This window comes from Anthonomus grandis, chromosome 4 (genome assembly GCF_022605725.1).
Source record: "Anthonomus grandis grandis chromosome 4, icAntGran1.3, whole genome shotgun sequence".
Lineage (NCBI taxonomy): Eukaryota > Metazoa > Arthropoda > Insecta > Coleoptera > Curculionidae > Anthonomus > Anthonomus grandis.
This window is the reverse complement of record NC_065549.1, coordinates 1166973-1182830: the sequence shown is the minus strand read 5'-3', so window position 1 is coordinate 1182830 and position 15858 is coordinate 1166973. Positions and strand designations below refer to the sequence as shown.

Sequence of the window (15858 nt, the reverse complement as noted above, 5' to 3'; positions counted from 1 at the left end):
GCAACGTTACATTGTCTTAACCCTAGAGATAATCCCGTTTTACACTAATTCCAAAGAGATTTTTTTGGTTGTCTCCACGTTACGTAGTGACTACCCGTTATCTTTCTAAACGTTTTTGCAACAGTTTAGAGTTACTGATTTTTGGACGCCAGAAAAATTAATTACTTTTTTAACAATACACTAATAAATAACTCTGGTAGGCAGCTACTCCAAAAATAAAACCTTTTTAATCCATCTTTTGAAGAGTTCTTAATTAATATTTGTTTTGTATATAGTTAATTATAAGGGTAAATAGCCGTTTTGAAGGATTTTAGTTTACTGTGAAAAGATGTTATTTTAGTCCTAAGTAACACGCATGCTCTTAATTTATAGCGGATTAAAAAAAGAAGAAGTTATTTTTTTTTTTTGGGTACATAGGAAACATAGGTAATTTCACTGCTATCTTCCGCCACTTCCATTGATTCTACATATCAACTTCAGTAGCTCTTATATTAGCTGAGATATCGCATTTTTGGCCTCAGAAACGAGGTCGAAAAATGCCTTTTTCCGAATTATTAAAGTATAGTCCTTTTATTCTTACTTGAAGAAGCCAAATATTAAGCGACCGCAAAAAAATATATTGAACTCTGCCGCCCTCAGAGGCGTGCCGTTAAAATAAAACGGGTGGGTAAAATATAATAAAGTTATCTTCATAATTTCAATTCAGTTTTTTTTAATAATAGTTTTACTAACAAAATTAACTTCAATTGCTTTGATATGGCGGAATTTGTATCAATTCTAAATATGTTTTTGATTTAGAATTGATACTATTAAAATCTATTATCGTAAATCTTACATGAGTTGTTTAAACGTTATACAATGTTTTAAGTTAGGGACATAAGGTTTAATTTAAAATACAATGTGGTTTAAAAATTCACCTATTATACAATACCTTTTTATATTAAATTGCCTACTTTTTAGCAATGGATCAATCAATCCAAAATTTATTGTCGGAATTAACAGATGCAATACTGAATCGATTTGATACCCAACAACGTGCGTTTTATGTCCATAGCTTTTATAAATGAAATCATTCCTACATCGCAGTTTTACGTCGATTGGGTGCTCGTTGTGCTCTTCACAACGTCAGTGAAGCACTTAGTACCAATCTCATCAATTCTGGGATAAATAAATTTGAAGAAAGGGATTGAACTTATTCATCCTTCTGGAATCGTACGAAATGTGCGCACTAATCAAAATATTGACCGTGTTAGCGATGCAGTTGTCCAATATCCACACAGATCAGTGCAAAAATATGCTGCGGTTCTCCAGTTACATGAATCTAGTTTTTCTTAAAAGACCTTAATCACTTTTTGAATAGGATTTTGTCGTCAACAGGAATATCCTTAATTTTCATAAAAGTTATATGTATATTGTTTTTTGAAACTAGTATTTGGTATTTTATTTAGCATTCTTGAATGGTTAGATGCATTATCCATAACAATTACTGATGTTAGATAATGTTGCTGATTAGAAAACCATTTTTCAAATAATGCCGCATTCATATCTTCAAGGGAATCAGCTGAAGATTGAAAAATATTTTAAGCAGACAAAAGTAACGCATTTTTAACAAATCCTTCTGTACTTTCCGCATAAAGTATAATGACTCATTTGCCTATTAAGCATGGCGTATTCAAAACACGATACGTGAAATTATCAACCCAACGGTATTTAATTAGGTCATGCGTAAAACCATGTTTCATCTAAATATACTTATTATATTATTAAGTTTACTTAATTTACGATATAACTTAATACTACGCCAATGTTTTAAAATAAATGCAATTTTTTTGCTGCGGCATGCCCGAGTAACATTTTCTCAAGCAGTTAGTTTTTAAAGTTGCCTTTTAGCCGCACCAAGATTCTGCAATAGTCATTGGCTTGCTTGATGGAACTATTTAGGTTAAATTTTGTGATAATAGGAACTAGGAACCTTAGGTAAATTAAAAATCTAATAATTAGTTCTAGTCAAGTGTCAACAATAACGTTGTTATGGCCATAAACGAAGGCTTGATGGTTTTGAGATAATAAGATTTTGGAGAGGTTATATTTGAGCATTAATTTGGCAATCAAAATTCCATTATAGAACGTATTTAGCATTAAAATTACCTATTCAGAACCATATGGTCTTGAATCAATTGCCTAACTATTTGGCACTTTATACGGCCTATTCCGGAAAATATAGCATTTTTTAACACCTAAAGGACTTGCTAAAAGTCATATGGATAATAAGATAACTTTATGGGATAAGGTTTAACCAACTTGTCACAATAAAACACAGTTTGCGGACGGTCGCGACTATTAAATCCTACGTCATTTATTCTTAGAATCTTAAATGTCCTGGCATAAAATTGTAAGAAGTGGTAATTTTAAAAGAAAAGTGAAGCGAAATTTCCAACGAAGTACAACTGGTCAGACAAATAAAATATTGACAATTTTGGTAGATTATAACGTAAAAAAAAATTTTGTTTGCAATAGATACACCGGAAGAAGATAATTCTCGTAATTTAACTGATGGCGGTCTTGGCATTGAACCTGATCCTCTAGAATCAGATATTCACGATGCCAGTACCAGTGGCTTTCTTACAAAAACACTGGTTTCAGAACAACCAAGTTCATCGATGGATTGGAATGAAGATGATGAAATTGATGACTTTAAGAAATTTGATTTTAGTCAAGATTTAAAAGATTGGGCACTGAAATATAACATTAGACACGTTGCCATTAAAGATCTTTTAAAAATTTTAAATAAAAATACAGAGGTTTAGCAACAAGGCATGGCAACACCGGATCGCCTCGCATTAAGTTGGTTGTCGTCGATTGTTGGCAGCAAATAACATCTGACAGTGTTGATTTTCGGGGATTCACATCGTATTCATTTATTGGAAATACATACAATCTTACAATCATTATATTTCTTCAATTTTTTTGTGGTGCTAATATAATTTAAATTGAAATATTGCATGGGTGTGTTAAGAGAAAAATTATTTGATACTCAACCTCTAGACTTGCAACAATCTGTATTTATCTTTATCAAAATCGTTTTGCCTATCTTTATTATATGAACTAACCTTTTTATGTACCTAAATACAGCCCTGTATGCAATTTGAACGATAAATTTTATTTTCACAGTAACTGGAACCACCAAAACCAAACGCAAACTGAATTGCAATAAAGAAGACTCAAGAAATCCCGCGTAGTAATAAATAATGCCAATAGATCCTACTAAATGCCTAAAAGCCATTTATTGAAATTCGCCCAGACTTTGCCAGCTAATTGGTTATTAAAAGTGGCCTATGAGTCCTGGAAGATGCTAGTTAGCCTGTTTTAGCTTTTTTTAAAACCCACTGGCATTTTTTTAAGCCTTTTGTCCTACGACATAGCTTTTGATACTTATTTAAGTTATTATAGCAGCTTAAAAGCATACCCTGGCTAGGCGTCCATTTTGAAGAAAAAATGTAATTCTTCCATTTTTATAAGCTATTCAAATACAGGCAAAAATAATGTAATATGTAAACAATTTAGATAATATATAAAGACACTGGAGCATTTAAGTACATATTATCACTAAAGCATCTCAGAAATAAAAATATATTGATTTTTTGTTTTTTTTATTGGCACTGAATAATGTTTAATTTGTAAGATATTAAAGGCGCGCGTGTTTTACAGTTAAATTACACCCAACTTTTTCAAGAAACTGGTGTGCGCAATGAAAATCGGTCATCTATTCCAGTATAATATTTTTTTTTCTAAAATAAAGTCATACTTACTGAAAATGTCGCTATTGCTTTTTATTTTGGCGTTGTCTTATTTTTACCCTGGCTGTATCATATTTAAAACTAAAAGGTCCGATTTTTATACTTTGGCATCTCTGAAATACCATATTTAAAACTAAATGGCAAATTTTTAATACTTTAATACTACCAAAAGCCGGCGAACAGGCCAAACTATGTAACCACCTAAAAGTCTAAAAGGACTTTGCTAAAGAGTTGTAAACAGGTAGGCGTAAAAGCTTTCAGGTTCTACACAGGTTACTTTTAGGCATCTTCGGGTTCGATAAAGGTTATTTCTATTAGCTATATAGGTTCTGTGATATGCGATCTAGTTTCAAATTGTCCAGGGCCTATTGGCAACGACAACCTCTTTAGGGCTGGGCCTTTTTTTACTACAGGAGGTTATGCGCAATGTGCTTAATGGCATAATCAATAATTTTTCTTAAACAGGTTCTAGGAGTTATTTATAACCTTTTTAGAATCTAAATTGTTACTTGGGTGGGCATTGACCTCCTATTGAGGACCGATGCCGACGCAGACCTGCATCGGGCGGTCTGTTTGCAAATCCGCCGCCAGTGTACCGCCATCTTAAGATAATTTTGGGAAAAGAAGTAGGTTTAAAACTGGCCTCGGTCTATCGGTCTTTTTGTCGGCACGCTTTCATTGTTTTTATCGTCATTCAAGTGAGATTAAAAAGACTATACCCTCATTCACTTAGGATCTTAACCCGTTGTTTTTGTTATGTGGGTGATGGCCGCAAGTCACAGATTACTTTATTCGATATTCAGAACAAAAAATCGTTTTTGGGGCAAAAATGTCCAGGGTATGTGATAATATTTAATCTCCCTTATCCTAAAAATGGTTTTATTTATTTTTTTCTATCTATAAATCTATGAGGCTCAGCGAAAAATCGTTTTAATAAAAGTTGCTATGTCTGTAGGGCTACCATTTGCAAAATATTTTATGATTTTATCTTAGACTGTTTTTAAGAAAACCAGTTTCTATATTTTTCTCTAAAACTATGAGAAAAATTGGCGTTTTTATCCATGTGTTGGATTCTATGTAAAGGTTCCTAAAAAAGAGCTAGAATACCTTTTGGCCCTAAATTGCAATTAAGGGAACTATGGGCGACTCTTTGAAAACAGTCCAAAAATTTCGAAAAATTCAAATTTTCAAAACATCAAAAAACAAAATTGCCACAAGGTAGAACGTTAAATTGGGATCCAAAAAGGTTCATAACACTTTTTGCTAAGTATCGTAATAACGAAATAAAAAAAAATCCAGAAATCTTATTCTTTAAAAATGGCTCAACGATTCACTTAAACTCAAAAAACTATTAAGTGGGAAATGCTTTAATTATTATTATCTTAGTTGCATTCAGATCTGTACTTTAGATGATGTTAATAATTAACATTTTTAGTTCCTACATGGAGGTATTGTTACGTTAAGTTTGTTATTACCTATAGGCTTTAACTAGGATCAAAAAAAAAGACCGAAAATTAAAACTTAATGTATTTGTATTTCTCGAAATTAAAAACACTAAATTAGCAACAAAAATTAACTTATTAACATGTCTTTTGCTTTTTCTTTTTAATTTCCTTTTCTTCTGGTTCTACAGTTTTTTCCTCTTGGAATTTTTTCAGATCTGCACAGAACAGTACCTAAAAGAACAAAATTAATTGAGAAACTAATTAACTCCATGAAACAATTTAGCGGTTTAAAGAACCATATATAGATAACTTCATACATATATGAAATTAACTATGTTTAGCCTAAATATAAGTCATAAATATTGGAAACCTGAGAGTCTTGAAAGAAGTAGACTTGGATCAATCTTGTTCCTAATATTTATTAAAAAGTAGTTCATCACAATATTTTATGTTTAAATGTGATGTGTAAGATATTCTCCTTAATGAACCGATTCCGCTATATAGTAAGGATTGTTGTGAATTAAAAAGCTGCTGCATTTAATTTATCAAGATTCTCCTTAAATCTTAGGTTTAATGACATTTATCTAACACAAAATGGATGCTCCTTTAAGGCTTGTAAACTTAGAAATAAAGAAAATTTTATACTTACTGTATGTGCCCATCCAGCCAAAGGTCCAAAAAGTTCCCTAAAATGATCCCCGATCTCATTATAAATCTTCTCGTTGACAGTTTTCTTTTGTGCAAGTTTTGGCATGTAAAATTTGGCCGCTATTTGATAAATGTGTGTGTCCACTGGTATCGCTTGTAAATGCCCCAAAGACATTAAGCAAATACAGTCTGCAACCTAATAGCAAGAAGAATTTTTTTTTACATGCAATTTCTTGAAAAGAAGAGAAGTTTTTGCTTTATTGAAACATGTGGCTTTTGAGCTTTATTTTTTATTACGAAGAGTTCTTATTTGAGTAACTTACTTTAGCACCAATGCCCATTAAAGACATCAAGTTTTTCTTAGCGTCCTCATATTTCATTTGCTTTAATCCTTCTAACCAACTTTCGCCTCCATTTTCACTAATAAATTTAGCAGAGCGACTAATATATTTGGCTCTATAACCAAAACCGTTCCTTCTTAATTTTCCTTCAACTCCTCTTTCAGCCAGTCTTTCTACATTAGGGAATGTGTAGTAAGTCACTCCATCCAATTCACATATTTTATCTCCATAATATTCTGTTAGTTTTTCGACCATACTTGTTATCCTAAAATCACCATATCTGCTATTGTGCAGGAAGATTCAAGTCATTTAAGCATAAAAATAAGACAAAAATTTATATAAATGTGGGTCTGGAACTACATTCTAATGGAGCCCTTGGGATAGATCAGCCCAAAGACATACTTTACAATTTAAGTTAGGGAAAAATAGGGGTTGAATTGGGTATTTCAACAGCATCAAATTTTTCTAAATTATACATCAAATTACAACATTTAACTTAAATTGCTTATGAGAACATCACAAAAAATAAATTTGTGTAATTCCATTCAAAGGAGGGTAATTTGGAATTGCCCTGTTTAAAGTACTTTTTGGGAATACTCTACCTTGTTATGTGATTATTTTGTGAGCATACAAAAGAGAAAATATTCTCAGTGATGTCTTGCCTCAGTATCCTAATCCCATAAAACTGTTTGGCAGCCTCTTTAAAATTTGAGTCTTTTCGTGACCACTCCTGGTAGCATTTTGATAAATCTACATCTAAATGGAAATAATCTTTTAGTAATTTTTCATAGGTTTTATTGGACAAGGTTTTCGAGCTTTCATTTTCATATACTTTGTATAAAATGGCATCTTCGGTCTGCTGCAGTTGCCACACTTTGTCCTGGAACACTCCGATCCATTGCTCCTTCTTATCTTTAAGGACTTTTTTCCACCTGAAATCGATCAACTTTTATATAATTTATAATATTGTGATGAGAGTCAGGAAAATCCTGACAGGAACATGCTCTCTTAATTCTTAATCTACCTTGGATTGTCTACCTTCAAATTGAGTCTAAGTTAAAATACAAAAATGTTTGAAATTTACACTATCAGGGTTTGCGATTAAATAAGCCAAAAAAATGTGTCTAAAGCATCGAGTCAGAATCCTAAGGAGCCGCCATAAGAACCAATTTTGCATAAAGAAAACTGGTCTACTAGGCGTAACCTAAGTGACAAAAGTGTAGTAATTTTTTGTAGCAATTTCGCTTCCTCGCCAGGTCCGGACTCGAGATCATATAAGAATTTTCATAATAAAAAAGCTATGAATTTAAAAATTGCAAAAATTTTTACATTATTATAACTAAAAAACTTTTCCCACGGACATAAACAATCATTACAGGAGGTTTTTAATGAATTTTAACAGATTTTTTCAATGCTAAATGGCAATTCTTGTTTTACAATAATTTATTTTCTTGTTTTTTTTTTTTTGTGGTATAATATTAATAATTATGTATAAAAAATTTTAATAATTTTTCATTAACAAACTCTAAGGCTGTTTCTACTAAAGATGATATAGTTACTAGGTACCAAAAGATGTTGAAGTGGTAGTCAATTTTTTAAATTCTTTTAATAATAAAAGTAAGGTTCGAAGTTTTTTAATTCAACATCATCACCTATAAAGTCCACTAAAAGTATGGACTAATAAAAACTGTGTGTCTAAAAGTTGTACATTATACGTAGGAATATAGAAAATAACACAATTCTTGAACTTTTTAAAAATGTATTGTCCCTTGCACAAAACTATCTTATTGCTATGTCTTATGCTTTCTGATTTATTTGTTTTTTCTTTGGCAAGATGGTATAATCTAATATTTGTGTACCTATTTGCCACAGCTTTTATTAACAAAATTTGGTGGTTGTCAAATACTGACTGATCATAACTATGAACTACTAAATTTGAAAATATGTTTCTGTTCACAAACTTTTTAAGAGTTATAGTTTCTACAGATTCTGCTGAGACTTGCTTTTTTGGACTGGATAATAAAACGTTTTTTATAACTTTTTCGGTTTCCATACATATCTCCAAAACATCTGTTGAGGGATATTGAAGTCCGCCTTTATTTTTTTTATTTATAAAAGAAAATAAGAATAAATCCCTGGTAACGCTTGTCAAAGCAGATACACAGTCTGAACATATAATTTTTTTCTTTAAATAATGTACAACATATCCTGCTATATAGGTAATAATATGCTTAGAAAATTCTGAAAGAGGATCTGGCAAATAATCATGATCTCAGTTAACTAATTCGGCTAACTCTCCGTCAGTATTTTCATCGAATTCAAGAGCTCTATAATCTCTAGAAGTAATATTAATTTGACTTACAGGCTCACATTTTAAAATTGGAAGTTGCTCTAAGGGCACCACATTTCCACGAAAACTGTAGCGCAATTCCACATGAACCAGCAATTTTTTATAAGCGGATTGAAATTGTCGAGCAGTGGGGTTATTATTATAACCTCCTTGAGAGTGGATAGAACCAAAGAACAACTCCAAGTGATCTTGAGAAAATTTGTAAAGGGGTAAAAACTGTAAAATATTTGTGGTCACTAAATTTTTAAATAAAATGTTCAGACTGGCTATACATATGTTCAGCCCTAAAAATCCTGTATGTCTTGGAGAATCTAAAAGTAAAGTTCCACCAACATGTGTTTTTAAAAAGCTTAAATATTCATCTGTAGAATTTAAGAACAAATGGATTTTATCATAATTCTTGAGAGATAAAGGTTTTTTGAAATCGTATTGAACTAAATTCCTAGAGTTTAAAATATTGAATAAATTGTTAATTATTAACATGAATCTCGCAGTAGCCCCAGCTCCAATGAATTGTTTTAAATGGAGTTCATTTTCACAAAAAGCTAATCCAGTGGCAACACTTTCACTAAACACTTGAGTAGCAAGCTTTACATTCATTTTTTGCTTAGTAAAAGCTACATGTTGTAGGATTCTAACTCGATGGTCTAAAGCTGGGGCTTTTAGACACAATGAACTAACGTAAACATAAGTAGAAATAAGAAAATATAAGCAAAATAGTGCAATACCTACAAAAATAAGTAACGTATACAATATTATAAATTTTAGTTGAAATTTTTTTCACCACTTGCCTAAAACTTTGCCCTCCGTTCAATGTACCGAGCAATTGCAGTTCGCTACATTTAACTGGCAATTTCATCCAATCTTTATTAGACATTTCTGATTATTCCAGTAGTATCCAGTTTTGTGATATTCTTATGGAACTTTTATGTTTGTAAATAAATTCGATAGATCCATATTTAACTTAACGGCTTGTAAACAAAACAAATCGTTTTGACAGCTGTCAAATATATGGTACAGGCGGATTTCCATAGTAAAGACCTAAGTGGACCGTAGCGGAATAATCGAGGGATTTTGTCTGTTCCCTTATATCACAAGAAGTGAAATAAACATTTTTCTATACTTTACGTCGTTTTTAATATAAATGCAACAATATTTTGAATTTCCCGCCTTGAACAAAAAACATATGATTCTGACACTTGTTAATTGCAATTTTGACAACTGTCAACAATGATGAAGGTGGATTTCCATTATAAGAAAACTAAGCGTAGCGGAAAAATTGACAGATCCTGCGTTTTCTCTTTAGTCACAAAGAGACCAATTAAATAAAATTGGTTTCACTTTTTTATGCTACTTGAAGGACATACATAAAATTAACGACGATACGACAACCTTCCTTGATTAATAAGAATAAAAAAAAAATTAAGTTAAATGGTTAGATGAAAGGAAATTTTAATTTCATAGATATGGGTCAAAATAGAAATGTTAATGATGTGAAGCAGTTTTAGACCTTAATGATTCTCAAGAGGAAGTTAATGATCAAAGTATTTGTTCAACTTCAGTTACTGACAACTCATATTTTTCCCTAATAACTCAGATTCCAATGTCTTGAACTTAAGACACGCATATGATTCTACTCTCTCTTCTTTTAGTTAACATTCAGTCACTAAGAAACGAGAATCAGTTGTGTCTTTTTCTTTCTAATTTTGTTTTAATCACTGAACACTGGTTAAAAGAGGAATTAATTTTTTTAGAGGGCCTACGCATTTTTAGAGTGCTTATATTTGGATATTAATAATGCTGCTACAGCAGCTTATTCTGGGATCTTTCAAAGGCATTTGATTGTGCAAATCATAGAATCCTGCTCCAGAAGCTTTCTTATTATGGGTTCAAGGAAGTAGCCTTGGAATGACTAAGGTTTGTATTAATTCCATTGAATCTGATGTCTTAGTAAAACTCCCCTCAGGGTTCTGGTTCTGGTGGCTTTGCTGTTTTTAATTTTCATAAACCACTTGGACATCACAGGTCCTTTTACATTATTTGCTGATGATACCACAATCATGTGGCTTGGTTGACTGTTCTATATCTGATCTTATGAAGATAACATCTTAACGTAATGCTTCTTATGTACTTATATCTATTATATATACTCGTATATATTATATCAGTCCGGTTTTTTAACAATATTACTAGTATGAATAGACCTGCACTAAACTTTTTAGGTTTAACTTTTGACACTGAGCTAAGTTTTATTTATTTATTTTTTTTATTTACCAAACATTGTCTTGACTCAAAAACAGCTGAAATTTGAAGCCTACAACTTCAGAGTATACTACAGCGACGAGAGAATTAAATGGAGAGTTTATATATACATAGAAACATTTAATGTTTATAAAGTTATAATCGTTGGAGCAATTTTGCATTTGAATGTAGCTATAGTGCCATTAAACAGGTCAATATTATTATTGCTCTGTAAAATATTAAACCATTAGCAAGCTCGATATAAAGGTGCATTTCTTGATAAGTTAGTACATCTATTTTCTAAATACAAGCGAAGGTGTTGTAAACAACGTAGTGTGTATAGGGGAACAAAAAGAATTAAGTCCCATAAAAGATGAGGTGCATCAATTTTATAGTTGCATAGTTTAAATAAAAAAAGCTGGCTGCTCAGAATAGCGCAGTGCCTCAGGGATAAAAAATTAAACGTTTGTAGAAATAGTTTATGGCCATACCCCCTTGGAGGGTATATCCCATCAATTTTGAAGCTTAGTTACTTCAAAAACCTGCGCTGCCACATATTCTACTCGGTCTATATGGACATTAAAGTTGGAAAACCACACCATTGCTGCATAAAGTAATTTAGGCCATTATACAAATCAACAGGACTATCCAATCTTTTAAATTCTCTTATTGATCTGATTATGAAACCACGAATTTTCGAGGAAGATTTAACAACTTCATCGATGTGTTTGTTGAATGTCAGCTTGTTATCAACTATGAGCCCTAGATCCCTCATAGAGTCGACATTTTCTAGAGCAGCATTACCTAACTTGACTTAGTAATATTACATAGCTGTGCTTAATTTCATTGCGAATATTTGAGATACACTTGCCCTTTTTAGTATTCAGAGGTAGTTTATTTATTGTACACCAATGTGCTATAGATCAATATCTTTTTGCAATAGATCCCAATCCTCTTTAGATGTTATTAAGTTTTGAGGCATATGTTGTTGCATTTAAAAAAAAAGATTTATTCTAGTTACTATGCAGTCAGAGTTACTCTTAGAGAACTGGGAAATTAATGTGTATTAATTAAAAAACTGTGCGTAGCGGAATAATCGAAAGATCCTGTGTCTTTTCTTACGTCACAAAGAGACCAATTAAAATTGTTTTCACATTTTTATGGAGTCTTAAGTACTTTGTAATAGTTGATAATATATTATCGTAGTGTTGTTCTCTGCCTCTTTTTTCGTTCTGTTGTGAATACACAAGTGGATCTGATGATGCCTAGTATGGGCTAAACAAGTTTGACTAATTTAATAAATTCGAGACCTGTGACTTTGTTGAGTTTACTTCATTACTTTTTACTTTATAATAAGTTGACACCTCACATAATAAAAAAAAAACAACAGCACTAAGCATGTAAAGAGCTTTATTAATCATTAGTTATAAATAATAAATAGCTAGACGGGCTTTTAAGCTATCTTTCGATTACCCAAGAATTTTCAACATAAAAAACTTAATAAATGCCATTTTAACAAAAGTCCTTTTCACAAAAATTACTCTTCGCCCTTTCCCCCTTTCTTCCCCTTTTTCGCCTTCGCCTCCTTCTCCACATCAATCGGGGCCGGTTTCACAAACGGAATAACCTCACTATACTCGTCGGGCATAAACTCCTTGAGCACTTGCGGCACCTTAATCCCCTCATCGGTCTGGTGCACCTCCAAGATCGCACAAATAACTCGCGTGGTGGCGCACATGGTCGCATTTAGCATGTGCACGTAGTCGGTGGCGGCGTTCATCTTCTTCGTTTGTCCGTATCTGACCAATAAACGTCTCGCTTGATACTCCAGACAGTTGCTGCATGAGACTAGTTCCCTAAAAGCGCCCGAGGCGGGAAACCACGCTTCCAGATCCAGTTTTTTGGCCGCGGCGTTGTTTAATGCCCCGGAAACGATGTTTACTATCCTGTAAGGGATCTCGAGGGCTTTGTAGAATTCTTCCGCGTTCGTTATCATTTCGTCCATCATTTCCCAGGATTTGTTGTCGAACGGGGAAGTGAGGCAGAATTGTTCTACCTGCAATTAATGGAATTTTTATATTTTTTTTTGGCCTATGTATTTGAAGCTTTTGGAATAATGTTTTATGTCTACCAGGCATTTTATTTCAGCGTATTTCCCTCATAAATCACACTAAACGTGGTGTGAAAGTAGAAAAATTTGTATATATGCCTCATACATAAGCTCTCGGGAAAATTTTGAGGCTGATTTTGAATTTCGGAACCAAAAAGAAAATACAGAATGGGAGCTCTCCCAAGAAATATTTGATGATGTGATACCTAAATTAGGGGTACCCGAGATAGATTTGTTTGCCAGTAGGATTAATAAAAAACGCAACAAATTTATTTCCTGGTTCAGAGATCCCGATGCCTTTTTAGTTAATGCTTTTACTCTTTCTTGGGAGACATATTGTTTTCCTCCCTTTTCATTAAATCCGACAGTTTTAAATAAGATTAAGGCAGATATTGTATTTAAGACAGAATTGTATTTAATTCATCTTCAGGGCTCAAAGTCACACCTAGTAGTTAACTCCTCTACTCTACCGGTTTGTCTATGTTACTTGGTATATTTGTTAGGTTTGGGGAAATGTAATATTTGGCAAAGCGCTTACTTACAGTAGTGGCCAAAAGTAGATAGACAAAGTATTATTTTCATATAATTGTTTAAAGATTTACCCACAGGTCCCCTAGATTTTAAATTATTGTTATTTGTAAGGCGGTCTATAAAAAGATACCAATAAATTTCAGTTAAATATTTTGCTTGCTATCGGATAAAGCAATAATATAAATATAGCTCGTCAAAAGTAGATAGACAAAAAGAATTTTGGAATTATTTTTTTGTCTAGATATTTATAAAATAAAATTAGTATAGTATTGCTTCTCTTTAACTCAAGGTGCAACATGCCACGCGGAATTAGATTCTCTCTTGATTTGAGACAACGCATTATTAATGCATATCGCGCTGGTGATCGTCAAATTGATATTGCTCGTAGATTTGATGTTAAAAGAAAAGCTGTTTGGGCAATTATCAAAAGATATGGAAGGACAGGATCATTAGAGGCAAAAAATAAATCTGGTCGATTAAAAAAAATGGACATTAAATCTGTACGCAAATTAAAACAAATTAGCCAGAATAACCCTTTCATGACTTCTCGTCAAATTCAAATAGAATTACAGGCTCTAGGGATTTGTAATGTGTCCTCAAGGACTGTAAGACGAAGGTTGGTAGAAGAGAATCTATTTGCACGTAGGCCAGGAAAAAAACCATTGCTTTCAAAAAAGAATCGCAGCATATACACTGGACAAAGCATAAATGGAAACGTGTTTGCTGGAGCGACGAATCGAAGTTTAATTCCGATGGAATTCAATATGTTAGACGTCCTTCTGGCCAGCGTTTGAATCCCAAGTACACAAAACCCACAGTTAAGCACGGAGGTGATGGTTTGGGATTGCTTCTCAGGTTATGGAATGGGCCCGTAACATCGCATAGAGGGCATAATGGACAAGTTTATGTACAGCGATATTATTCTCAGAGATGTTATGTTGCCCTATGTCGAAGACAATTTACCATTGAGATTCCAATTCCAGCAAGATAATGACCCGAAGCATTCCTCCAAAATTATGAAGCAATTTTTCGAAGAAGAAAAAATACCAGTTTTAAAATGGCCATCCCAGTCACCCGATCTTAATCCCATCGAAATTTTATGGGAAATTGTAGATCGTGATATTAGGGATACAAACAGAAATGGAAAAATATTGATTTTAAACTCATAGACAATCTTATTGAATCAATGCCACGTAGATGTCAGGCTGTAATAGACAATAATGGGTATTTTACAAGATACTAATATTGTAGTTGGCTTAGTTTGTTATTAAAAAAAAAATACTTATTATACTTATTATTTACCAAATTAGGTGATTGTTTCTAAAAAATGTTTTATTATTTTTATACATGTTTATGTTGCCTTAAATATCTTTATTATAGAATTTTTATTTTCTTTGATTTTTTTAAAAAACCATTTGTCTATCTACTTTTGGCCATTACTGTATATTTAAATTCTTAAGTTATTTTGTGCTTTCCTGTTATTGGATTGCTTAGTCTATCTGTAGGAGAGCCTTGTACTTAAATAAATAAATAAACGTTTCATTTTTACGTAATTTTTATGTCCTTTCATTGTTATAAAAATAACAGTACGTACTTTTGGATACGTAGTTCGTACGTACATTAGATACGTCTCGCGGATGTACAATATAAATACTTAGAAAATGTCTTAGTTCCTATGGATTATACAAGAATAAAAAAAAATTTTTTGAAAAAAAGATTTTGTTAACACACAAAACTATATGCCAGGAAAGAATTTTTGTTCCAATATACGTATTTTTAATTTTAGTAGGATAAACAGAAAAAAAGCTATTTGCATGTCTCTTTACTTTGATAGAAAATTTGAACGAATTCGGTATAAATTAAACAACTATCAAATCGAGATTCCATTTTCCCAAAGAACTAAGCACACCCTATAAATTTAGTTAATTTACTTGTCGATTTGGCCGACAAGTAATTAGATATAGGATTCTCAAACCATCTAACAAGTATAGATAATCGAATATTTGTCATAATAATATATTAAAATTATCAAGATCGGTCGCAAAAGCAACCAACCAACAAAATTATTCGACATTTGGCACCAAGTTTTTGTTATTATTACAAAAAAAAAATTATCCGATTGAGTCCATACATTTTTGGATTAGAATTCATTTATAGCTACTTTCAGTAACCCCCTTCTGGCACTTGTTAGAGCCTTTCGTAGCGTAATTTCAGTTCTCTTCAGCAACTTTTTCCTCCTTAAAACATCTTCTTTTGCTTTAATCATTGCTAAACTGTACGAGGATTTTCTTAGTTTCTCTATCTGCTTACAAGATGCAGAGTTTTTTTTTTAAGAGTGATTGTTTTATATAAAACCATAGAATAACCAGACAAATAGAAAAATACTCCAACGCAT

At 32.2% G+C, this 15858-nt stretch overlaps 2 protein-coding genes across 4 annotated transcripts in view; both read right to left on the bottom strand.

Moving 5' to 3' along the window:
- Nucleotides 1-5311: 5311 nt before the first annotated feature.
- Nucleotides 5312-9582, bottom strand: LOC126735079 (N-glycosylase/DNA lyase). 2 transcript variants are annotated; one of them, XM_050438976.1, is made up of 6 exons: nt 9373-9540; nt 7064-7163; nt 6834-6987; nt 6214-6496; nt 5892-6086; nt 5312-5473 (listed from the first exon to the last, which is right to left on the bottom strand). In XM_050438976.1, exons 2-6 carry the CDS (start codon nt 7128-7130, stop codon nt 5378-5380), a joined length of 795 nt encoding a protein of 264 aa, XP_050294933.1. In that variant the 5' UTR covers nt 7131-7163; nt 9373-9540; the 3' UTR covers nt 5312-5377. The 2 variants fall into 2 exon arrangements, with proteins under 2 accessions (XP_050294933.1, XP_050294932.1); XM_050438975.1 differs by having other exon boundaries at nt 6834-7163; nt 9373-9582.
- Nucleotides 9583-12215: 2633 nt separating this feature from the next.
- LOC126735046 (serine--tRNA ligase, cytoplasmic) overlaps nt 12216-15858 on the bottom strand; it is a 47894-nt gene continuing 44251 nt past the window's right edge. For both annotated transcript variants that reach the window (XM_050438928.1, XM_050438927.1), the window contains one exon: nt 12216-12878. In XM_050438928.1, the coding sequence (XP_050294885.1) occupies nt 12360-12878 (519 nt within the window). In that variant the 3' untranslated portion in view covers nt 12216-12359. The remainder of the gene's footprint in view (nt 12879-15858) is intronic.